Below are 25,317 nucleotides of genomic sequence, written 5' to 3'. Positions count from 1 at the left end.
TTGCTTTGTTTGGATCTTGAGGGTCTATGCAGATCCTAATCTTCTTGTTGGGTTTTTACAATTGTCCCCATGCTATTTACCCGTTCTGTGGGCTCGGTTTGTTTTTTGATGGCACCCAATTTTTCCATTCATTTCATTTCTTTTTCAACATAATTTTTTTCAGGGCCACTAGCACGTTCCTGGGAGCATGAATCACTGGCGTGACCTCAGGATTGATCTGAATGTGGTGGACTCCAGAAAGACAACCCAGTCCTGTGAATAAATCCTCAAATTGACTCTGAATGTTTGTTGCTGTGTTTTCTTTTATTTCATAAATCCTTCTTATTAAACCCAAGATGTTGCACCATTCTCTGCCCAGAATTGCACATGCATTTTGCTCGATGACTTGAAATCCCAGAGTGTAATACTTGTCTTTGTATTGGCATTCTTGGCCTTTGTAATGGCGATATTTTGGCCTCAATACGTCACTTGTTTGCATCATTTCTGTCAAGCTTCAGAGCATCCAGATCTCTTAGAGGTGTGGCATTACAATCTGTATCTAGCTTTACAACCAGTGTCTGGTTGTTTACCTTGAGAGCTTCAGTCCATGGTTCCTGTCATGTTTGCAGTTCTTTCTTTTCATCAACTTGGGTAGTCGAAAGAATTGATTCTTTCGATTCTTTTCGAGCCGATCGGCTCTTATTGGTGACCTGAATCGACTGGAGCTATTCAGTGAAAAGAGTAGATTGTCGGTGGTCAAAAATGTACTTTTAGTGTGAACAGAAAGGCAAAAGGGATTAGAAAAGATGTATTTTCAAATATACCTATGTTAGTGTGGACTAGGCCTAAGTTTTGCCTGGTTATTTGCATCCAAGTTGAAGTATCACCGAAAGACGAATCCTTCTGGTGTTTCTTGTCCTGCGCTCAGGATTTCTGACCTGTCCTGTCCTGGGGAAAAGAAATTGAAGATGTCAGTCAGACAGTGATGACACAACCTGGGAAGATGTTGAAGATGCCGTTAAATAAGAAAATGAATTTCTTATAGTGTACTTTACAACGTAAAGCCACTTAGGCTCTCTCTCTCTCTCTCTGTCTTTTTTTCCTCTTTACTAAAGGGGAAGATTTGTGTAACAGGCAAGGATAGTAAGAGTTGCATTTTTCCCCTCTTACTATTACACCTTCAGAAAAAATCAAAAACTTGAATTCCACTGTATGATTTTGGAGAAACAACATTTTAAACATAATCTCCATTGACTACAGCTGTATACTGCCCCCTAGGTATAAACTGAATAATCTTTCTCTCACTGTATAATCATCTGTCCTTTTGTTACCGCATAAATATATGCAATCTTAAAATGTATACGCCTTAAATAAATACGTCACAGCAAAGCATAATATATCTTAGATGTCGAAGTAAACCATATGAACAACGTATAGAAAATAAAATATATTTATTTTCATAACTGTTGTATTGTGGTTCTTTAAATTCAGTATTTTGTTATTTGTGTTCCCGCGCAGCAGAGTGGCGCAGCGGAAGCGTGCTGGGCCCATAACCCAGAGGTCGATGGATCGAAACCATCCTCTGCTAAGAATTTTCTATCTTTAGTCTGATGGCTTTGTGGAAGAAACTGGCCATGAGGGTCCATATGCTTTCCAGACGGCAGGAGGGTGAAGAGGGCGTGAGGGGTGTGGGTTTCAGCCATAATACTGGTGGATTTGCAGATGAACTGTGGTTTAAACGTCTGCGATGGAGGATAGAGAGACCCTGATGATCTACTCAGCTATTCTCACTATCTTTTACATGGCGTTACGATGCAGTTTCTAAACTAGGCAGTGATGCAGCTGCTCAGGATGCTCTCCATAGTCCCTCTGCAGAATGTGGTGAAGAAAATACAGGTGCATCTAAAAAAATAGAAATGGAAAAGTGCATTTTCCCACTGTAATTTAATTCAAAAAGTGGAACTTTCATATATTCTAGATTCATTACACATAAAGTGAAATATTTCAAGCCTTTTTTTTTTAATCTTGATGATTACAGCTTATATGTAATGGAAATAAAAAATCCAGTATCCCAACATATTAGAATTATGAATTTATAATACAGAAATGTCAACCTACTGAAAAGTATATTAATTTATCTAGACATTTCTGTATTATATAGTCTTTGATAGGATCAATACTGTACATCCTGTGAGAGTTTCTCTGCAACCAACTCACAGCAGAGTGGCGCAGCGGAAGCGTGCTGGGCCCATAACCCAGAGGTCGATGGATCGAAACCATCCTCTGCTAAATATGTTCTATTTTTATTAAATTATTTTTTCTTCAAATGTAATAATTACAAGATTGCATTATCAATGACGTCAAATTAATTATAAAAGCAATTATTATCATAAACTCAGCAAAAAACAAAGAAACGTCCTATGAAATTCAACTGCTTTTATTTCCAGAAAATTTCCTAACATGTGTACATATTTGTATTAACATAAAAACGATTCAACAACTGACATAAACTGAAAGTGTCTTAAAGACTGTTCCACAGGTGCATGTGCAATAATTGTTTAGGGTTCACTGAACACGCTTGAAAAACATCGTTTCCAATAAAGATCTGTAAAGCTTATCTAGATTTTACAAAATTATCTCCTGAAAAAGGGGCATATCTTTTTTTGCTGAGTTTATTATGTTTACAGTGTCCGTACTAGCAAAATCAGCGACACTTTATCATGTAGAAGCGTTTTAACTAGAAATAGAAATACAATTTACAAGCAGCCAATCAGGGCAGAGTCTTGACTCTGACGCCAAAACCGCTTCTGCGTAATGACGTCATCTCCAGGCGACGCCGGTACCACATTGCTGATGAGCAGCGATTAGGTTGTTAACGATTGTAAACTTTACAAAGTGACACTTACTGAAGTGTTTCCGGTTTTATTTCAAATTAATAAACATTGACATGCACTTGTACTTTAACATTTATTGTTTATTATTTATCGCCTGCCGTTTTTTTTTGATTACAAGAAGCCAAAATTCTGGTTCTGAAATTAAGCGAGTCTGTCTAACCGGAGTCGCTGCCTGTTTTGATTTGATTTGATTTGATTTGATTTGATCTGATTTGATCTGATCTAATCTGATTTGCACAGATATTTCACCATTAGAGATCTATTACCTCGATCTCCGGAATGAAGTGTCATTACGAGGTGCTGGGTGTGAAAAGGGACGCTGGAGACGATGAGCTGAAGAAGGTCTACAGAAAATTAGCTCTCAAATGGCACCCAGGTAGGTCAAAGTGCTCCTGTGTGTCTCATTCCTATTAATGCGCCAATTCTTATACATGATCTATCTCATGTTCTATAGTAGAAACTCATTCCCCAATCATAGGATTTGTAACGTAGTCACTGAACATAAACAGATAAAAAAAAAACCGTGTATGATTGTTGATATTGTGAATTTTCTCTGAGAGGAGACCTTAAAGTTTAGTTCAAATCTGTGGAAGGAGTCTGCAGTGTCAGTGCTTTGTAACAGTCAGATGTAAAGCTGTAACTTCTTCAGGACAAAGGAGATTATACTTTGCGGTTTCTCATTAACATGGCAAGCTGTTTTTTTGTCTTATTAACTTTGAGAGAGAGAGAGACTGCTGAGGAAACGATTGTTTATAGTTGCTATAACTTTAATTAGAACAGGGATTAGCTTGTATTGTATCGTGGACGTTCCACGCCATTAAATGTAACTATAAATGGATAAAAATTATGACATATTGTTTCATAGTTAGTATGAAAGTATCAACACCCTGTGTCACTCAGTATTTTACTGTAACAGCAACACACACACACACACACACACATACAAACACAGTGTTTATTACGTCCTTATGCTACATTGAAAAAGGGAGATGAAAACTTTTGAGCTGAGATCATTTTATTTAATTTTTCACTATTAATATCGTACCATGCACCATTTGACAATTTCTGCTGCTTAGTAAAACGAAGGAACATTTGTGAAGCCCAGCACACACAGGCTAACATTTCCCTTTTCATTTTGTTCAACGGGTGTACAAACTTTTGACTTTCTCATGTTGTAACAGGTCATGGTGTGCTTTTTTGAGCGCAATAACATGATTTGCTGATTTCAGATAAGAACCTGGAGAACCCAGAGGAGGCAGCGGAGCAGTTTAAACTGATCCAGGCAGCGTATGATGTTCTCAGTGACCCACAGGAAAGAGCCTGGTGAGCACCGTTTTAATGTCACGCTTCAGAACACACATTAAGATACGCGTAATAACGTGCTTCACAATGAGTTGTAAAATTGATGCTAGAATTGGTGCTGCAACTTTTCAGCAAAGCATAAATAAATAAAATGGAAATTTGATTCAAGAATGCAATTCAAACTTTATTTCAACCTTACACTTTTGTAGCGTGTGTATAATTTCACATATCTGTTTTTTTTTTTTAAATATTACAAACCGAAAATCCACTAGTGCACCTTTAACATGTAACAAACCTTAAATATTTTAATATAGCATTAACTGAAAGTCCCTTATTGCTCCTTTAAGGTAATACAAACCCAAAATCCCACAGTGCACCTTTAATATAAAATGAACCAGAAAATTCTATAGGACACCTTTGATGAAACAGAACCCCCAAAGCAGACCTGAAAACACAAAAAAGAGAAGCTGTTGAACGTGAAAGCAGAGTGTAGAAGATTATTATAAGTTCAGGTATTCATTTATTTCCTAACAGACTCTTTTTCTTTACAGGTATGATAACCACCGGGAGGCGCTCTTGAAGGGCGGAGTCAGTGGAGAGTACCAGGATGACAGCCTCGATCTCGTGCAGTACTTCACTGTAACCTGTTACTCAGGTTATGGAGATGACGAGCAGGTGAGTGAGCCAAACAGAAGGAAGAAGTGATGAGGACCCCATGCAGAGACGTTACTGCTACAGTACTGCGGTACCACTGTCAGCCACTAGGGGTCAGCAAAAGCGCGTAATTACCCTGCAGCTGGTCTTCAGTCAGTGCTGCTCTGATGTTTTTAAAAAAATTTTTTTAGAGTGTAGTAACAGAACAGAAAGTTGTTAGAATTAATTGAAAAATTGTTTTTAGAAATACCTTGATATAAAACAACACATTCATGTCTTTTTACTCAACTTTTGCCTTTTTTTCTCTCCACTTCATAATTTGTGTCCAAGTCAAATTTCTCATTATTGAATCTCACTTGGAACCTGAAACCTGCAGGGCTTCTACACGGTGTACAGGAACCTGTTTGAGTCCATCGCAAAGGAGGAACTTGAGCACGGTAAAGACGAGGATGATGACTGTGATGATTTTCCCACATTCGGAGACTCTCAGAGTGACTATGCTACGGTAACCAACTGCACTAAGTGACACTGTGCCATTGTTTAGCGTTCGTGTTGGTGTTTAAAACATTTTTTTTTTACCCCTATACATCTCATGTGTTTGCTCTACGGCTGCTCGTACATGGATTTGAGTTAAGTGTGTATATATGTTGTCAAGAAAGCTTGTTTTACTTTGATTTTAATCTTAAAACTCCACCCACTCCACGTCTTCGTTTTAGTGCTGCTCGTTTAAATTATGTTGCTTGAGGATTTGCCATGGAGACAGCAGCACTGGTATCGTACTGGTTAATGAATTTCAGCTGGTGAACTTTTACGTAGTCAGCGTTCAAACAGGCGCTGATGGATGGGATTTAAATACATTGCATGTAAATACAATGTACCTGATGTACAATGTACCTGATGTACAATGTAATGTGATACATTAACAAAATCCCATACTGTACCTTTAATCTAATACCTATTTAAAAAACAACAACAAAAAAAAAAACCCACCCATAAGTGCACTTTTATAAGTGCACCTGTAATGTGGTGCAGGTGGTGCACTTGTTCTATGGCTGCTGGCAGAGTTTCTGCACACGGAAAAACTTTGCGTGGAAGGAGGAGTACGACATTCGGCAGGCCTCGAACCGCTGGGAGAAGAGAGCCATGGAGAAAGAGAACAAAAAGACGCGCGACAAAGCCAGGAAGGAACGCAGCGAGCTTGTGCGCCAACTAGTGGCCTTCGTGCGGAAACGTGACAAACGAGTGCAGGCTCACAAGAAACTGGTGGAGGAGCAGAATGCAGAAAAAGCCAAGAAAGTGGAGGAGCTGAGGAAGAAGCAGAAACTGGAGCAGGCTAAGTGAGCATCTCTGTCGTTACACTACAACAGAGCAGTCTAGTCCTCTTCAAGCGAACTTAAATGCCTCAATCTCCATCTCTCCATCTCTCAGGCTGGCGGAGGAATATAAGGAGCAGAAATGGTCTGCCATGGCTGGACTGGAGCAGGAGCTGCAGCAGATGGAGCTTCAGTACGGACGAGAGTTCGGAGACACGGAGGAAGAGCTCGAGGAGGACAGAGTGGAGACGGGTACACGCTAGAGCTGGACAAATACTGTTCCAACTTTATAATCTAATACATGTATAAAACAAACTCAGAAACTTTACTTTATGCACTAGAGGCAAAGAATCCTTTAGCGCACCTTTAAGATTTATATCATGTTAAATCCCGTGACACATTTTTAATGTTGTAAAACCAAACTTTCAGAGTTTACATTGTAATGAGCTTAATAATACAATGTAGTAAACTTAATATAAACAGTAATCACTAGAGTGAACCTTTAATGTGATATAAACAGCCTTTATGTTTTAATAAACTCCAAATTCCATACTGAAACTTTAATATGACATAAACCTAATTCACTCACTTTAATGATACAACCCATAAAATCCCATAGTGCACCTTTAATAGAATGGTCCCAATTACAAGTCCCATAATGCACCTTTAATGGAATATAAATCCAAATGTTCATAATTTACAAAGTTTATTAACAGCCGGACATGTTTGGGTGTGTGTGTTCGATGAATAAACAGCTTTAGGTGGTTTTTCTTTTCCTTTATGTGTCTGTACCAGATGCTGTGGATGGCTCTGATGAGTTGGACGACCTTTATGATGACCTTTACTGCCCTGCCTGTGATAAATCCTTCAAAACTGACAAAGCGTTAGTAACTGTCCTCACACACACACATACACACACACACACACACACACACACACACAGACACACCACACTGAGAGACAAAAATACAACAGTGAATCTATTTATAGTTCTTAGGTTTCTTGTTCATGTGGAACTTGTCATTTTTTTCTCCTGACTCAGGATGAAGAACCACGAGAAGTCCAAAAAGCACAGAGAGATGGTGGCTCTGCTCCGGCAGCAGCTTCAAGAGGAGGAAGAGTCGCTGAGTCTGAATTCGGCAGAGAGAGACGGCGAGGAAGAGGAGGATGAAGAAAAGGAGGGTGAAGATGAGGAGAGGGAGGATTCATCCAGACAGAAGTGAGTCACAAATCATAGACTTAATCTTAGAATTAACCCCTGTGTCCTGTTTCGTACTGAATTCACTGTGGTGTGTCTAATTGTCTGGGGCATCAATATTTAAAATTCAATATAAACTTATAAACCTAAAGTCACATAGTGCACCTTTAATATGATATAAACCTAAAGTCACATAGTGCACCTTTAAGCATAAAGTCACATAGTGCACCTTTAATATGATATACATAATGTCACATAATGCACCTTTAATATAATATAAAGCTAAAGTCACATAGTGCACCTTTAATATGCTATAAAACGTTAAGTCACATAGTGCACCTTTAAGCATAAAGTCACATAGTGCACCTTTAATATGCTATAAACGTTAAGTCATATAGTGCACCTTTAAGCATAAAGTCACATAGTGCACCTTTAATATGATATACATAATGTCACATAATGCACCTTTAATATGATATAAACCTAAAGTCACATAGTGCACCTTTAAGCATAAAGTCACATAGTGCACCTTTAATATGATATAAACCTAAAGTCACATAGTGCACCTTTAAGCATAAAGTCACATGGTGCACCTTTAATATGAAATAAATCCAAATCCCTATAGTTTCCAAAACGAATTAATCAACAGTACTTTTATTTTGTGACATTACCCAATCTGGGTTTTTATGTCTCAGTTTAATTTAACACAAAAAAATATCTGGTTGCAGGTTGTCGAAGAAACAGAAGAAGAAGCAGCGACAGCAGAAAAACATGACTGTAAGTATGTTCCTACATCTCAGGATCTTAGTGAGAATCTTTTACCACAGATTTCACATGAAAAATCAGATTTGTGGCTGAAACTAACTGTAGTATAAATATCTATAAAAACTCAAACCTCACATTTTAATATTGATGGCTGTTGATTAAAGTAGAAATGAGAAACACGTTTAAACATCCACAAACACAGATTTTTTTTTCCTCACAGAACTTTCCAGAAGAGCCAGCAGCTGAGATTCAAGCTCCAGACTCCACAGATGACATCATCACTCCTCCTAACCAATCAGGAGATAACAAGGAGGACCCGGCCGGCTCCGAGGAGGCTGCAGAGGAAGTGAAGAAAGACGGATCTGAACCCAATAAAAGGTGTGACACTGATCCCCCAGACAACCCAAAACACACAGCACTTCCTGCAAATGAGTCGATTCAGAGTTGAATCACTTTCTAACTGGAGTTAACCTGAAAAGCGGACTGGGAGACCGCATCGCTCAGGCGCTCTCGGACCCGAGTGTGTTCTCCATCTGACTAAAGAACTGCACCGAGGAAGGGAACACATCATGGTTCTGGTTCTGTTCATGTGGAATAAACACTGCAGATGCGAAAGAACCCTGATTTTAACCTCTAAGTTGTTTTTGTTGGGGTTTTTTTTAGCTCTGGAAAGACGAAAGGAAAAAAGGCTGGAAAAGACCCCAAAAAGAGCAACAAATCCCACGGATCTGGCGACAGCAACCAAGAGGTGTGTGCGTGCGTGCGTGCGTGCGTGTGTGCGGTACTTTTTTACACTAAAATCCAACATTTCTCAACTTTCTCTCTCTCTTCCCCTTCCTCCCTCTCTTTCCTTTTCTCATCTCTCTCTCCTCCTCTCTCTGTCTCTCTCTCTCTCTCTCTCCCTCTCTCTCCCTCTCTCTCATGCTCTCTCCCCCCCCCTCCCTCTCTCTCTCAGCAGAAGGAGGTGAACCTGCGCTGTGTGATCTGCCATTTTGAATTCACCACCAGGAACAAATTGTTTGATCACCTGAAGATGACGGGTCACGCCACTGCATTGCAGTCCAACAGCGCCATGAACACCAAGAGCAAGAAGGAGAAGAGGAAGAACAGATGACCAGAGCAGCATCATCATCATCATCATTGTCATTATTATTATTATTATTATTATTAAGACTGAAGCAGCTTCTCAGTGGAAAGGGTTTTATAGAAAATACATCAGTCACTGGACATGTGTGTGTGCACGGGCATGTATGCGTGTGTGTGTGTGTGTACCTTCTCCTCCAGCATGCTCATCGTACAAGCTGTTTTTTTTCAGGAATTGACAAATATATGCAGATAAAGAACAGCACATGGGACTGTAAGTGGAGCGCACACTTCACAGCGCACAGGTTTTCTCTCCGTGAGAGAAAGTAGAAGGTAAATAGTAAGAGAAGATTTTTCTTGCTGCTACTGTTCATAAATATGTGATTATAAAATGTGAATATGAGCTATTCCATTAATGCACCCCGGAAACAATAACGTTGCTACGGTAACAAAATTAAAATCTGTTTGCTAAACTAAAATCTATATGCATTTATCCTGTGGTAATGTATTTGGGATTTTTTTTCTAAATCTGATCTTTTTCACACTCATTAAAAGTGTCCTTAAGTCAAAATTTCAGCGCGTCTGTGTTTTTAAACTGCCAGTGATACGGTAGTGCTGTACATTTTTTAAAAAAACTGTTTAACGATGTCTACAAAAATAGATTTTTCTGTTTATTATATTAAGAAAATATTTTTATTTATTCAAAAGTAATATGTAACTTATTATTTTTTACAATTATAGAGATACAAAATTTTACCACTACATCAGCTGCTTCCAGTCAGTTTGTAATGATAATGAGTCTTTATTGATCACATATACAGTAGAGTACAGTGAAATTATTTTCTTCGCATACCCCAGCCTGTCAGGAAGCTGACAGTCAGCCATGATACGACGCCCCTGGAGCAGAGAGGGTTAAGGGCGTTACTCAAGGGCCCAACAGTGGCAGCTTGGCAGTGCTGGGGCTTTAACCCCCGACCTTCCGATCAGTAACCCAGAGCCTTAACCGCTAAGCCACCACTGCCCCTAAATAAAATGTATATTAATTATTTTTCTAATTATAAAAAGATATCACCATATCACAAATTCATGTTGAGTGTTAGAACGGTGCAAAATATAAATCCGTCATTATTATTATTTTAAAACAATTATTACAAAAACAAGGACAATCAGTACTATGAGTAAACATTTCATACATAATATCTATATTAAATTGGTTTTAAACTGTTTATTAGTGTATTATAAACTAGATTGTGTTATAACACTATTACAATTAATCTATTATATAATTTACAGATAATAGCTCATTAAAGATGTATAAACTATTACCGCATGAATACACACACACACACACACACACACACACAGATGGGGATCAATTTAACTGGCTGTAGTAAAGCTGATACACCTGCCACTGTACACACACACACACACACACACGTGGTGCTAGGTGAGTGTATTACATTTGGCCGTAAAATCAACACATGTATAAGGGTTCAGTGTTTTGTGGGTGCATAAATAACACACACACACACACACACAGAGAGAGAGTATGGTAGGTCTTACACTGCAGGTGTCCGCAGTACATGGCGTGTGTGTGTGTGTGTGTGTGTGTGTGAGAGAGAGAGAGTGAGAGAGAGATAAGGCAGAAGTGAAATAGGAACAGATTTATCAGGAGCAGTTATCAGTGTGTGTGTGTGTGTGCTGGCTAATAAACATCTGTTTTATTTTAAACCGAACCTCAAATTTAAGCTGAGGTTAAAAGGTGAAGTACACACTCCGACCCTCAGATCCCAGACTCGCTTAAAACCATCACTTTCATTTGTTTATAACACGGATTTACAGAATTACGTTTATTATGCTACACTCATTTACATGTTACATATGTTCTAAGCTCTGAAATGCATCCAAATAGGAATGAGATATCGACTATGCATAACATTCATCCAAATACTAATTTTACATTTAATATTAGGTTTAATTTAAAGACAATAAAACAAAGCAGCTTCTCTTTTTATCATGTGACTGAAAAACCACAGCTCCTCTGTAAACTCCTCTGTCCTGACGATGTCAGAAAACTTGCACGCATGTTACAGCTTTATGAAGCTCTGACACTGGAGACTCCTTCCATAAATGTTAAATAAACCTCTCCTTACAGAAAACTTCAGCATATCGACGATTACAGACGTTTTTTAAACGAGTTCATGGAAGCGTCTACGCCGTAAACGTCCCTGTGAACGCACTGTTGCTATAGAAACGGTAACGCATTCAAAAGAGCGCGTTAATATACGCCTGTGATTTGCAGCTGTCCGACTGTCTGTTACAGAAAATTCATCAGCACCTTCTCAGCCAATCAGAATAGTTCCTGCTCTTACACACCAGACTCAAGAGTGATCCCAGAGACTTGATATTTCATCACAGGGATGATGTTAAAAGCAAAACAAGTCTGGTGGGTCTTCTTGTGGATGTTTCCCAATCCTGATTGAGAGAGAAAGTGGGGCAAATATAGCCGAGGGGTGTTAAGTGCCCTGGCTCGGCACATGCCCACACTATCAGGTAACTCATTTTGTACTTACGGGGGCAAAAAGGGATAAAAATAAGCCCCAAACCCCAGACATCCTCTGGCTTTAGTTGAACATACTACGAGTCTCTGTGTTCAGCTTAATCACCGATTCAGATGTGAAAAAGGTATGTAATAATTGTGTGACACATACAACGCTGTAGTGTGTGTGTGTGTGTGTGTGTGTGTGTGTGTGTCTATTTGGACTTGTCAGATTAAAATTCACAGTGAATTGTTAGCAAAGAATTATTTACAAACCATTAATTGTACTGTATAGAGAGACTGGAATTAGAAAATTAAACATGTGAATAATACCCGTATAATTTATACACCAGGTGCGTTAATCTCATGAACTGTTCACAATTGCCTTCAAAGATGTGTGTTTTAAAAAAATAAAATAAAAGGTTATATTAAAAGATTAATATAATTAAATTAATCATTCACACAAGGATATTTCTATTAGTGTTAGAAATTTGGATTTTCACTATTTTACTATTTGAATTATTTTTCAATATTTCACTATTTTAATATGCAATTACAGGAAGATTATGAGAAGCTGCACTACCAGTAGCATGGTGCGAGTACAAATGAGCATTTCTAAGCAATTTCTCTTAGCTAATTTCTATTAGCATTCCTAATAAGCAGAATTAGCAAGTAGCATTTACGTCACTATTAAGGACAACTATACCCCTATATTAATGAAACATCAATATATTGATGAAGTAACATTTCTGTGGGATTAGATTTGTCCCAAATGTATTGAAAGTAACTTTTCAAGAAACAAACAAACAAAAACAATGAGAAATTAGAAAATCACTCTGAAACTTCAAATAAACAGCATTCTTTGTTTTCTACAGTTTTCTAAGCTTTGCTAATCACGGTTTATGAATGCACTGCGTGAGTTTTCGTTTACACTGTCAAAGTTCAAAGTTCGCCATTCTGGCACAAATCTCACGTGTGGGCGGGGCTTAATGCTGGTTTACTCTCATTTTCTAGTGAAATATGGATGAACAGCTCCTTCACCAGAAATAGAGACGAGACTTCAGTGTAACGAATTTTGGAGAGCGTTCTGGATGCGGTTCTCTGCATAGTTATAGCGTTTGAACTCTGTAGTGGAAATGACTTAGTCAGTATATTCGTTCCTAATTAATATTTGAGGTTTGGGTAGTCTTGTGTGACAATTTTTTTTCGAGATAAGCTCTCAGGAGCGGCATGGAGCGCCGTCGCCATCATTGATGTCATCCTCTTCTTCCTCCTCCACAGCTGGACACTCGAGCTGTCGATCCAAATCTCGCTAGACAATGAGAATAAATCGCTGTTAAGCCCCACCCACACATGAGATTTGTGCCAGAATGGCGAACATAAACTTGCGGAGCATAAACGAAAACTTTGGTAGCGCGTTCATAAACTCTGATGAGCGAAAATGAAGAAAGCTGTTTATTCGAAGACCATGTTAAATTTTTGACAATGAGTTAACTGTTTTCAGTTTAAGAGAGTTTTTTTCTTTCTTTTCTTTCTTTCATTTTTGTTTGTTCCTCAAAAAGTTACGTTCAATATGTTTGGCACAAATCTAATCCCGTACAATTCTATCATACAGGTTCTGAAATACATGACTTTATAGTGGACATGGCTCAACATTCGTACCGAAAAAGTAGTTTTGTTTACAGCTGATACACTAGATTTAAAGTTACGTAAGGCTACTTTAAAACAATGCTACTTGTTGCAACTTATTTTCTGTAGTATTCCCTAAACTTGACCATTTAGTGACCATTTTTGTCCAGACTAAGCCATGATAGGGGTTATGTTCTACTGGTGTAACCGGATCCATGACCGTAACAATTGTGCTCTGTCTTCGTCTTATCTTATCTGGAGTTTTTGTTTTTATTTTCTTTGTCCTCCATTAACCCATGTCACCCCTCCCTCTGGTTTTCTCTTCAGACAGATAAGGATTTCAGGATTAAAAAAAAAAAAACCTTACAATTGGATTGCTATAAAATCATAATGAAATGTCCTAGAGCAGTCTATCAGTGCTAAGTATTTTTATTTATTTTAGTTTAATACATATCTAATTTGATGGGGGGTTTTTCTTCTTAGGAGACAAATACACAGAGAGGATTAGCAAGGAAATGACAACGGTTCAGGCTGACTCGCTTGCTAAAAATAAAAACAAAAACATTTGTGATACTTCAACAGCAACGTTCATTCAAGGTGCAGAAACTTTTTCAGAAATTGTTCAAGAGGAGACCAAAACTAGAAACGTTTAAGATCAGGCTTGCATCCAGACTCCTGTTCAGAATCTTTTTCCACAGAGGAACATATTTAGCAGAAAAGAAGAACATTTGGGATTGCTGGTGGTGCCATTTTGAGCCAGAAGATTGTGAGAAAGGAAGACTGCCTATAACTGACTTAGTAATAAGAGCATGTCAAAAGGAATAGGTGATAACGAAGGCATTGTGGAACTGCCTGGGAAGGTGACATCTCAGGATGTTGAAGTTGGTGGAAATAAATCTAACTCCCTCCCAAAAGGTTATAAGAATGCCAATGTGAATCCAAATGACCATATGACATCAAGGAAACAAGAGAATGAAAATAGGCAGTGCCGAAAGGGTGGAAATATAGAACCTACAAATACACAATCCCAGGATGAGTCACCATCGCTGGACCCCAACAGTAAGTCCACCACAATAGATGACATACCAAACATTGAATTTCATCCTCCCTGGATTAGCAGGACTGTTTATAACACTGACACACACAGACATTACTTCATGGATGAAGCTGTCCAACACGTTGACCCTCAAATAAAGGGTATAGCTGGAGAGACTATCACAGTTTCACAGGAACACATCTATCATATCAGTTCTGAAATTCATGACTGTGTAGTGAAGACAGCTGTCAATTCTGACTCCGAAATTGGCGCTATTTTAGAAAACGCTATCCAAAGCACTGATTCACAAATTGGTGGTGTTTTAGAGGACACTATCCAAAACAATGTCTCAAAAATTGGTGGTGTTTTAGAAGACACCGTCAAAAGCACTGATTTAGAAATCGGTGGTGTTTTAGAGGACACTATCCAAAGTACTGACTCAGAAATTGGTGGTGTTTTAGAGGACACTATTCAAAGAAATGTCTCAAAAATTGGAGGTGTTTTAGAAGACACTGTCCAGAGCATTAACTCAGAATGTGGTGGTATTTTAGGTGATGATTCAGGCCTACTACAGCAACCCTTCTCACTCTATTCAGTAGAATTTAATAACAATAACACCCTGGAGGCCAGTGACAACAATGCAATGTCAGACATGTTGACTGACTCAGCTGCTAATCTGGTGGAGAATGACGTGTCCCAGATGTCCAAGTCCCTTACTGTAAATGCAAAAACAGACATGGAATCAGCATCTTGTAATTTACAAGACCTTGCTCCAGACATGACAGTGGACCTCACGACTGAAAATAAGTCTGACACACGCCTGCTAATCTCCGGCTTCCCTCACAGACCAATCATAATCCCATCTAAGACTGAGGAAGGTGAGACATGCCAGATCACTTTCATACACTTTCTTCTGTCCAGGATTTTAATATTACAGAAATAAATATGTGGTCTATGATCTAATATATGAAAGATACATTTGATTCAGTACAGTACAATTTTGTACAATATTGGACTCACTTTCTAAGTAATTCTAAATGCTACAAACTAAAACATGGAGGTGTGTTCACCATTTTTGCAAGAAAACTTGACATGAACAGCCCACTCTCGTTGCATTATTGACAAAAAATTTCTAAGAGATTTTAATTTCCGAGTTCTGTTGCAGTATTGAAACAAGAATTTCAGTCATATGAAATCTTTTCTTAGTTATTTACCAACACATTTGAGGAAAATGTTGATATTCCAGCCTGTTTCATCTCATCTCATGTCTGCTCTCACACCACCTTTACATTGTACTTTACATTATATGTATAAAAGATGTAGCTATGCTAGCTTGCTATCATATTTCACAGTTGCCTAGTGTGTATTTTAGGTTGATTTTTATTTGATGTTTTTTACATATTCAATACAAGTAACATTTAGGGAACTTCCATAGTAAAATTTTACAGCTTTAAAGAAGCACTTAATTTGATCTGCAGTTTTCATTTTCTTCCAGGGATTGACATAGATCGCTCAGAGGTGATACAAATGATGTACAGAGGTGACACATCTAACGAGTTGTGGGTTGACGCTTTGGATGAGTGGGGACATCTTCCAGCCTCCTGTCCCACTCCGGTGTCTTCAAATAACACAAGAACCTCAATGGGTGCTAAGATTGGTTCCTTGGAATTACCTACTATTGAGAGGTGGTCCTCTTCGGACAGCTGGGCCAGTGCTTTATCAGACTGGATCCAGTCTGTTAGTGTCCTTCCAGAAGATTATCCCACTATGAGAACTCCTGAGTCTCGGCATCAGTTCTCCATGGCCATCCAGGACATGACCAAGGAGAAGGCCATGGGCCCGGAAAGCTCCTTAGAAGTAGGAGATGGGGATTCTGAGGGTAAAATGCTGATAAAAAACTCCAATAGTCTTCCAATAGACCTGTCTTTCCTATACAAGGAGGAGAGAGAAAACGCACTAAGTCTTAACACTAATTTAGATATGACCAGGACTCAGGATTTACAGGAAGACATGGAAGGAAGGACCCAGTCAGTTTTACAGGAAAAGGCAGAAGAGTCTCAGAATGATTGTACAAACGGAAGACTTGAAAACAACTGTGCCTGTGTATCCAAGGTAAACTAATTTCACTATTATACAGTTCTCAATTTGAATCACCAAGTAAAAACTGTTATTTCTGTTTACTCTTAAAGTATAAGTTTGTCATTTTTAGCACACTCTGTTGTCTGTGAGGAGAATCACAATTCTCAAAACGCCTTTGTTTTAAATTATGTGTGTGGACTGAATTGCAATTTTTAAAGAAAAGGTCCAGAGCTGAGCATGCTCTGTTTTGGCTGACGGTGGAGTTCATTTCTGGGCCAGAAAAATGAAACCCACAAAGAAGATAGTATATAGTATACTGTATATAGTATAGTATTTTGTAGTGGTCACCAATCCTGTTCCTGAAGACTTTAGCTCCAACCATAATGGTGCCCATCTGACCATCTAATCAATGCCTTAAGAAGTTATTTATCAACTAAAAGGGCTGGTGACCACTGGTATATAGTACAGTACATACTAACAGCTCATTGTAGACAGACGTTGCACGTAAAATAAATAGAAAATATGTGCTTGTTAATATGGTGCCATTTTCTGCAAGGAGACAATTATTTAAAATGTAAGGAAGGAGTCTCCAGTTTCAGTGCTTTGTTTAAGACATTAAGACGTAAATCTGTACCTTTAAGTTTTCCACCATCTTCAGACAGAGACATTAATGCTTCATGGTTTCTTGGTAACATGACAAAATGTGTTTTTTTGTTGTTTTTGTTTTCTTTACTTAGAGTGAGAGAAAAAAACAGAGGGGCTAGTGAGGGGCTGGTGAGGGGCTGGTGAGGGCATGACTGTTTATATCTGCTAAAAATATGCGCTAAAAACGTTCCACAACATTTAATGTAACTAAAAAAGGACGATGTCACCCTTTAATAAAAAATTTAAAAAACAGTTTGGTAAATGTTGTGCTATACGAAGTATAAACACGCTGGGATGTGCTGTTATAGGAAAATAATCAACTTTGTGGTGATAATAGTAACGCCGTTTAATCAACATGCATTCATGCACTTTCACCCCCCTGAGGTTAGTACACATAAATATACACACTATAGTGATAGCAACTGCTGAGAGTAAGACAGAGGGTTAAAAACAGATCAACACAAATAGCGTCTAATTACAGAGGGCACTAGATAAGAGTGTACACACACACACACACACACACACACACACACACACACACACACACACACACACACACAGTAAAGCAGAAGAAGAGAATGGAGAAGAGATGGCTGAGAGGGTAGTCAGGGGCGTCAGAGGAAACTGAGTGTTAGAGCACAGCTGAAAACTGAAACATGACCCCAAGGAAAAGTCAGGAGTGAATCAGAGCGCTGCCATTGGCTCAGTTCAGAAAGTTGCGTAGCTCCTCAGGTCCCCATAATAGTAATGAACCCTGCCTTGTAAAACTGTCTGTAGAGTGAACGAAAATGCAGGAAGGAGAGGGACGAAGTACAAAGCAAATGGTTAAAAAGAGAATTAAAGGGAGCGTTTTAAACCGAGCTTAAAGGAGAGACAGGAGCAGATGCAAAACTCTGTAGATAATTCTGTAGACTTCTGTCTATTTCTATCTCTCCAAGAGTCTTCATGTTCTTTATCATTTACGACCAACCTTTTAGGGCTTCCTTAGGGCTGACCTTTTACAGAACATTCTTTTCCTGTAGCAGGAGAGCAATGCACTGTGGGAAGTAGTTGAAGACACAGCTTTCGAGGAGGACGGTGAAAGGAATCCCAGTGCCTTGAGCTTCTCGTGTTACCCCATCACGCCGGATTCGGAGGTTCATCTCCTCAACAGCTATGAAGCAGATCACCTGCCATGCATGCGAGGAGTGAACAGGCGTGACGCGACACACGGGCCATGTGTGTTTCCTAACACAGGAGAGGTGGATTTTATTATGCCACTTACGCCGATCACTATTGGAACGTCATTCCTCCACTTGAAAGAATATCCAGATGAATCAAGGACTTCCTTAAAGCCATCCCTTGCAGGGATCAGTGATGAAATTAGACCAGATCTGACGGCAAGAACTGGCGGAAAATCCACAAATGAGTCATTGGACAAAAAGTTTTGTGACATCTCAAACAGAACTGGTGATCAGGGTCCATCTTTGTCGTTTTGTGAAGACCCAAAGTTCAAAACAGAGGCCGGTGACGTCAGCTCGGAACTTCAGAGGCTGGTCTTACCCTCAGGGGAGCAGTTAATGATCTGTGAGGAAAAGCATGTAGCATACGTGACTTTAAACGTGGATGACATTCTGAGCTTTAAGTTCCACCCCAAGGTTCGGCCGGCTATAAAACAAGTAATCTGCGAAGCGAAGCAAAGCTGTGAAAGAGACAGCGAGATGCCTCATAAAATGCAAAAAACGTCATCTGAGAACAAGACACGCTCCAATAAACACAAGGACAAAACCAGCAACAACCAACAGCTTGGCTGTCAAACCAAGAAACAAGAGAACGTGAGACCAGAATCGCACGTCGAAGAGTCTGGAGGCTCGGAGGAAAGCACAGTGACCATGATCGAGACTATTGTAATAACGGAGAAGGTCACATCCAGATCTCACGGGAAGAAGAAAAAGAAGCACGGAGTACCAAAGGTTGAAAACGAGCCGCTACTTGAAGTGGAAAATGGAACAAAACAGCCGAAAAGCACAAAGCCTAAAAACGAGACAGCAGCAACACAACCGAGCAAGGTGAGAGAGAAGCTCGCAAAATACGAGGGAAAGGACTCGAATGAAAACGATAAAGCAGCTGAAGGAAAAACCAAACCGAGTACGGAAACATCAAGCACATGCCTGCCTGGTACACTGGACGATGACATCATCAAACGCAGACGCATATCTGGGGACAAACCTGGATCCGTATCGATTAGGGCGAGGCCACAGCTTCCTGCTATCTTCCAGCAGAAGAAAAAGGAAGAGGTGGTGAAACAGAAGATTCAGACACCTATAGAAGGTACCGGAAACTTTTACAATTTTAGATGTTCATAGATTTTTAGTATGTATATACATTTTTACGAGAATGTTTCAGCAAAAAAGAAAAGTTTTGGGTTTTTTTTTTTTGCTTTGTACTGGAACCACAAGGCTAATGTAGCTACTAAATAACCGCAAACTGCATGTCTAAATAATCTGGCTCAGCAATTCCATAAAATATCACACACATCAAATGTGAACTTCATCGCGCAAATCACCAAACACCAAACACCAAACCGCGTCCTGTAGAAAAGAACCTGATGTAGCTACAACAGTGTGTACTACAGAGTCAAAAAGCAGATGATCAGGCTCGGGAAGTAACGGAGTACATGTAATGTTACGTAATCAGGATACAAAACACTGGTAGCTGTAATCCGTTACAGTTATGTCAAAACGCAAAGGAAACAGATTACAGGTACATTTTGTTTTTAAAAAATGGGAATATTATCAGGATTACAATTTTCATTCATTCAAACCAAAGAAATGAATCTTTTGACAGAACACAATACAGACAGCTGCTTGATTATAGTTCTGGTTCTCTCTCGTCAGTCGTGACTCATGTGAGTAATCTCCTGGTGAAGGCGCTAATAAATTTCACGCAAAGTTAATTTGGTAGAAATGAACACAAATTGTTCTCTAAAATGTTTTCGTTAGGGTGACCATACATCCTCTTTTTCAGACCTTAAAAAAGCGTCTAAATTTGAGAAAACATCCGGGATTCGGCTTTAGTTTCGTTATGATGTGCTTATGGTCTAATACGGCATCGTGTGTGTGTGTTTGTGTCACTTTAACCCCTCTCTGTAAGTCCCGCCTTCTCGCACACCGATTGGTCAATTATTAAAGGCTCTCAGCAAGTATTGGCCAAATTCCTGCCTCTCGACCGTTAGCCTACTCTCAGAGAATGCGTGAAGGTGAATCGTTGTTGTGTTCTACGTTAAACAGTTGCTCGACAATAGCAGCGAATGCCCGCTGTCCTGAGTCCAAACGACACCCATGTCCATATAAGGTCATTTTTAATTTCATGTTATCGCAATATGCTTCGTATTACATCTTCATTCAAATGTGTAAATGATGGCAGAAGGTTCACTCGTGGCGTCTAATATTTGATTTTATTCCCCAGACATTCAAAAGAATGTAGGAAAAACTGAGTGGAGTGAAACCAATTTTATTTATATATACTCATATTTATGTTTTGCTACAGTAATAGTGTGTCTTTTTCATTGTATTAAAGTCTGCATTCATAGTAACACTCTTTTGAATGCTATTAAGACCCCCCTCTTCCCAAATAAATAAATAATTTAAATAAATAAATAAATAAATAAATAAATAAAAGGTGTCCTCTTTTTGGAAAACCAGAATATGGTCACCCTAACTTTTGTGATGTGATGTTACCCGCATCTGACAAAGTGATCTTTTATTTATTTATTTATTTATTTATTTATTTATTTAATTATTTTAAAAAAACCAAAACAGATCCAAACATTGAACATTCTTTTAAGCTCTAAAATAAGCTCTAAATAAAATATATTTTATAGATATGTTTTAGATATTAGATACATAACGCTTTTCTCTGGACTTTATTTACACACGTGACCTTGACGTAATCCAGAAACAATCATATTACATATTACATATTACATACTTACATATTACATACTTATCATATTGTGACATTTGGATTACATTACTGGTGAGATTTTTTATGAAGTAATCTGTAACTGTACTGGAATACGTTTATAAAGTGACGCTCCCGACCCTGACTACAGAGTCAAGAAGCAGATGAGAAAGTCTGTTTGAGACACTGAACAACTTCCCAAAGCTGTTTAAAGAGACGCCAGTGGGATTATTTAAACGTTTACATTTACGGCATTTGGCAGACGCCCTTATCATCTAGAGCGACTTACATTTGTCTCATTTATACATCTGAGCAGTTGAGGGTTAAATGCCTTGCTCAAGGGCCCAGCATAGCTGGCTTGGCAGTGCAGGGATTTGAGCTCACGACCTTCCGATCAGTAGTCCGATCAGCGTAAACACTGAGCTACCGCTGCCTCATGTGTGGTTTGGACGGTGCTATAAGTGTGTTTGGCTGTGTAGACTTTCGGATAAAATATGAGTTTAATCTACATGTTACAGTGAAATGTACTAAATATGAGTGAACTGAGGCAGGTGTGGTTGTGTCTCTGACATTAAATGCTTCTTGTGTGTGTGTGTGTGTGTGTGTGTGTGTGTATGTTGTGTAGCTTCACGTGTCATATGTGAGATTGAAGCAGCGCCAATCATTGATGATCCTCAGAGCATTTCACTGTGGTGCCGCTTCAGCCCCATCGTGGCCGATTCCTCTGTCATGTGGGTGAAAGAAGGAGCGACGCTGTGTGAGGAAAAGAGGAAGTAAGAACTTTTCGTTTGATTATTATAATTAAATCCCAGTCCTCACCAGCCGCTCTGTTCTCCCCGTTGAAGTTAATAAGACATAATACGCAGCGTATCGAGTTTCTGAGAAACCGCAAAGAAGTATAAACTCCTCAGTCCTGAAGATGTCAGAAAACTTAGTTTTAAAGTTACAGCATTAACCTCTGACTGTTACAAAATGCTGACACTGGAGACTCCTTCCATACACGTTACATAAACGTCACCTTTTTTTAAGAAAACTTCACCATATCAGTGTTGTATAATACATTTATGTGGAACGTCTGATGTACACGTCCCTGTGAATGAGCTGTTACTATAGAAACAATAACTTAATCAACACTTTCTGACCAATCACAATGAAGAATTCAGCACTGCGGTATTTTCATATTTCAAACACATAAGAGTCTCTTTAAACATATCAGACATATTGTACACTGTATTTATCTCATGGTTAGTTCTGTCTCTGCGTCTCTTTCACTCTTTCAGAGTAGGAGATGATGGGCGGGTCTGTTTTTCAGTGGTGAAAGCCTGCAGTAAGGATTTGGGTTTTTATTGCTGTACTCTTATCAGTGCTCTCGGTTCAGTGTCCACCTCAGACTATCACCTCACATCAGAAGGTGAGAGACTTCTCAGTCTGAGCTTAAAATTCTGTTCTTGAATCCCGATATTAAACATTTGAAATGTTTACCACATGTTAAAGGATGCCAAAGATGATTTTTGTGCCTGTTTATAAGCTGATATCAGATGAGCATGCTGTGAAATATGATTTGGGATTGATTCAGTGTTGTCTAATGGGTTGTCCTTGCTCTTGTCTTCTCAGTGCTCATGGAGCTCGTCATCCCGAACCATGATACACCAGGTGAGACCTCGTTTCACCTTACTGTCCTCGGGATGCCTAAAAACAGATCGGAAACTCATAGGAGAACCACGACTCTTTGAACATAATCTCACACGACCTTTAAAATGACCTCCATGATGCTTGGTTGGTTGTTTATTCCCTGTAGACAGAGATGAGTTTCATAAATACAGACAAACACATGTGTCACGATCCATAAACAAACATCTCTCGACTTTCAGCTCGTTCATCGTTTTCAACCTCTTTCTGAGACGTTCCTGTAGTTATAAATGTATTTTAGGCATCTCTTATTGAAGCACAACACACACACATTCTCTCCCATTCTCTTCCCTTCTCTTTTTTCCCCCTCTCTCAGCTGAGCGTAAAGCAATAGATGGGGAAGAAGAGGATGTGTCTTGCAGTCCTCTCCTCTTTAAGGACGACATCCTGACCGATCAGTATTTTGGAGAGCGGCAGCACACGAGCATCGTGACCGAGAAGGATCACTTTGGTGAGGGAATGCACCGGAAAGCATTCAGGACAATGATGCGCACCGGCCTGATGCCTTTGTTTGACCCCGGACACACCTGTGTGCTCAAAGTGCACAGCTCCATCGGCTACGGCACCCAGAACAACGACGAGGTCGCCCAGAAGAACTACAACCTCGCTGTGGAGGTGAGAGCTGTATGAGTGAACACCGCGAAGCATCAGGCTTGACAAAACAAACAAAAAAAGTGTTCCGCAAAAACTAAAACCACTGAAGGGTCTATTGAAGGACGCTTTTCTACGAGTGTAGCTAGGGACTAATGTCCTGGTTGTAATTTTTCCTCAGGAGTGTTATGTCCAGAACACGGCCAGAGAATACATCAAAGCCTACACCAACGTGGCCAAATCTGCCGAGTCCTTTGGAGAAGTTCCTGAGTGAGTACAAAAACATGCTGGCACTCATAAGACTTTCAGAAATCGCTCAGTAATCTTTGAATAATTAACAAGTTATTTGTATGTGAGCTCTAGGTGATCTATTGCTCACTCAGATGTTTAACTTTAAAATAAAAACAAAAAAGCCTGTTATTACAAGTAGAATAAATTCTGTAGAGTTTCCTCTTTATGACGTAGTGAATGAGATGTGAGAGGTGTAATGATGACTGCTGTGTATATTTTTCAGAATCATCCCCATTTTCCTGGTGCACCGGCCATCTAACGCCATCCCGTACGCCACGCTGGAGGAGGAGCTGATCGGGGATTTCGTAAAATACTCTGTTAAGGACGGGAAAGAGATCAACCTGATGAGGAGAGACTCGGAGGCGGGACAGAAATGCTGTGCTTTCCAGCACTGGGTTTACACGCAGACTGGAGGAAACCTGCTGGTTACTGATATGCAGGGTGAGATTATTGCATTGTACCTTCCATGATTTCTGATTATTTTAAGATCACTCGTAGATCACCTACAGAACCAGGTGTTGTAGAGGTGAACGAGGTGCAAACAATCCTTTCGTATCCTTTATATCACTTTGAGATCCCGTACAAATCACTTACAGATCACGTGGGGTTCTCTCACAGATTACTAACAGATCACATATACAGTAGATCAATTACAGATGTGTCCAGATCTCTGCCAGATCACTGACAGATCCTTTTTAGATGACTTAGAGGTCACTCATAGATCATGTATACAGTAATGTGACTCAAGGAATGTCTTTATTTATGTTCAGGTGTAGGTATGAAGCTGACAGATGTTGGGATTGCCACCTGCAAAAAAGGGTAAATTCTCAATATGTGCCCTTTGACTTTATATTACTTTTGCATTGTTGTTAATCTGATCAGTAATGTATACATAAACGACTTATACTTAATATATGCATTAATAACTAAAATGTAAAATGTATACATGTTAACAATGGGCCAGTTGGTATCTGACGCTGGTTACTGAGAGTTTGTGTAAGGTTTTAAGGTGTGTGTGTGTGTGTGTGTGTGTGTGTGTGTGTGTGTGTGTGTGTGTGTGTGTGTGTGTGCAGTTATAAGGGCTTTAAAGGAAACTGCTCCACATCATTCATCGACCAGTTTAAAGCTCTTCATCAGTGTAACCGCTTCTGCGAGCTGCTCGGCCTCACGTCACTGCAGCCCAAAGCCAAACGGGCCTCCCCGCCCAAACCCAAAGCACAACCCGCCGCCAGGAAAAAGCCTTTTGGCACCACTCTCAAGGGCAAAACCTGATTGGACGCCAGCCCTTAACACTGGGTACTGTGCATAAATACTGTGAATCTGGTAGTTGGTTTCAAAGACATTACGACGTGATCTTTTTGACCTCTAGGATTTTTTTTTAGTTCTTATTAATGGATAAGTTTTTATGTACTGTGTTTCATTTGCAGATGATCTACTACTGTGCTATATGCCAATGAAATCGCTACTGTGCCGTATGCAGATTATATACAGCTGCGTCATATAGTGATGTGTAATTCATAAATCCAACAAGCTGCATATTCTCATACTATTCAGGAACAATTTAGCCAAAAATAATTTAAATAAAGAGGTTTATATTGGGATGCTTTGGATTTTTGGCTGAACTGTTCATTTAATCTTATTCAGGAAGTCATAATGAAAACGTGAAGTATTCTTGGAGTAAGTGTTAA

The 25,317-nt window shown here is 39.3% G+C and overlaps 2 protein-coding genes and 2 non-coding genes across 5 annotated transcripts; all 4 read left to right on the top strand.

The window, feature by feature from the left end:
- The first annotated feature begins 1,495 nt into the window (after positions 1-1,495).
- Positions 1,496-1,567, top strand: trnam-cau (transfer RNA methionine (anticodon CAU)). The gene has a single exon. It is a non-coding gene; the product is annotated as a tRNA-Met (tRNA).
- A 629-nt stretch (positions 1,568-2,196) lies between these two features.
- trnam-cau (transfer RNA methionine (anticodon CAU)) lies at positions 2,197-2,268 on the top strand. The gene has a single exon. It is a non-coding gene; the product is annotated as a tRNA-Met (tRNA).
- Positions 2,269-2,807: 539 nt separating this feature from the next.
- Positions 2,808-10,989, top strand: dnajc21 (DnaJ heat shock protein family (Hsp40) member C21). 2 transcript variants are annotated; one of them, XM_053649528.1, is made up of 13 exons: positions 2,808-2,847; positions 3,114-3,249; positions 4,103-4,196; positions 4,727-4,850; positions 5,206-5,334; positions 5,862-6,166; positions 6,258-6,394; positions 6,938-7,025; positions 7,185-7,361; positions 8,069-8,117; positions 8,326-8,483; positions 8,769-8,853; positions 9,061-10,989. In XM_053649528.1, the coding sequence occupies exons 2-13, from the start codon at positions 3,153-3,155 to the stop codon at positions 9,217-9,219; spliced, it is 1,602 nt and encodes a 533-aa protein (XP_053505503.1). In that variant the 5' UTR covers positions 2,808-2,847; positions 3,114-3,152; the 3' UTR covers positions 9,220-10,989. The 2 variants fall into 2 exon arrangements, with proteins under 2 accessions (XP_053505503.1, XP_053505504.1); XM_053649529.1 differs by having other exon boundaries at positions 2,823-3,249; positions 9,064-10,989.
- Positions 10,990-11,396: 407 nt separating this feature from the next.
- alpk2 (alpha-kinase 2) lies at positions 11,397-24,901 on the top strand. The gene is made up of 12 exons (XM_053649379.1): positions 11,397-11,873; positions 13,840-14,415; positions 15,888-16,504; positions 18,139-19,426; positions 21,684-21,831; positions 22,339-22,469; positions 22,673-22,711; positions 23,064-23,362; positions 23,520-23,608; positions 23,853-24,070; positions 24,400-24,448; positions 24,703-24,901. Exons 2-12 carry the CDS (start codon positions 14,166-14,168, stop codon positions 24,899-24,901), a joined length of 3,327 nt encoding a protein of 1,108 aa, XP_053505354.1. The 5' UTR covers positions 11,397-11,873; positions 13,840-14,165.
- Positions 24,902-25,317: the final 416 nt, after the last annotated feature.

This window comes from Ictalurus furcatus, chromosome 18 (genome assembly GCF_023375685.1).
Source record: "Ictalurus furcatus strain D&B chromosome 18, Billie_1.0, whole genome shotgun sequence".
NCBI lineage: Eukaryota > Metazoa > Chordata > Actinopteri > Siluriformes > Ictaluridae > Ictalurus > Ictalurus furcatus.
Note: the sequence above shows the minus strand (reverse complement) of the source record. Positions and strands in the feature narration are given on the sequence as shown.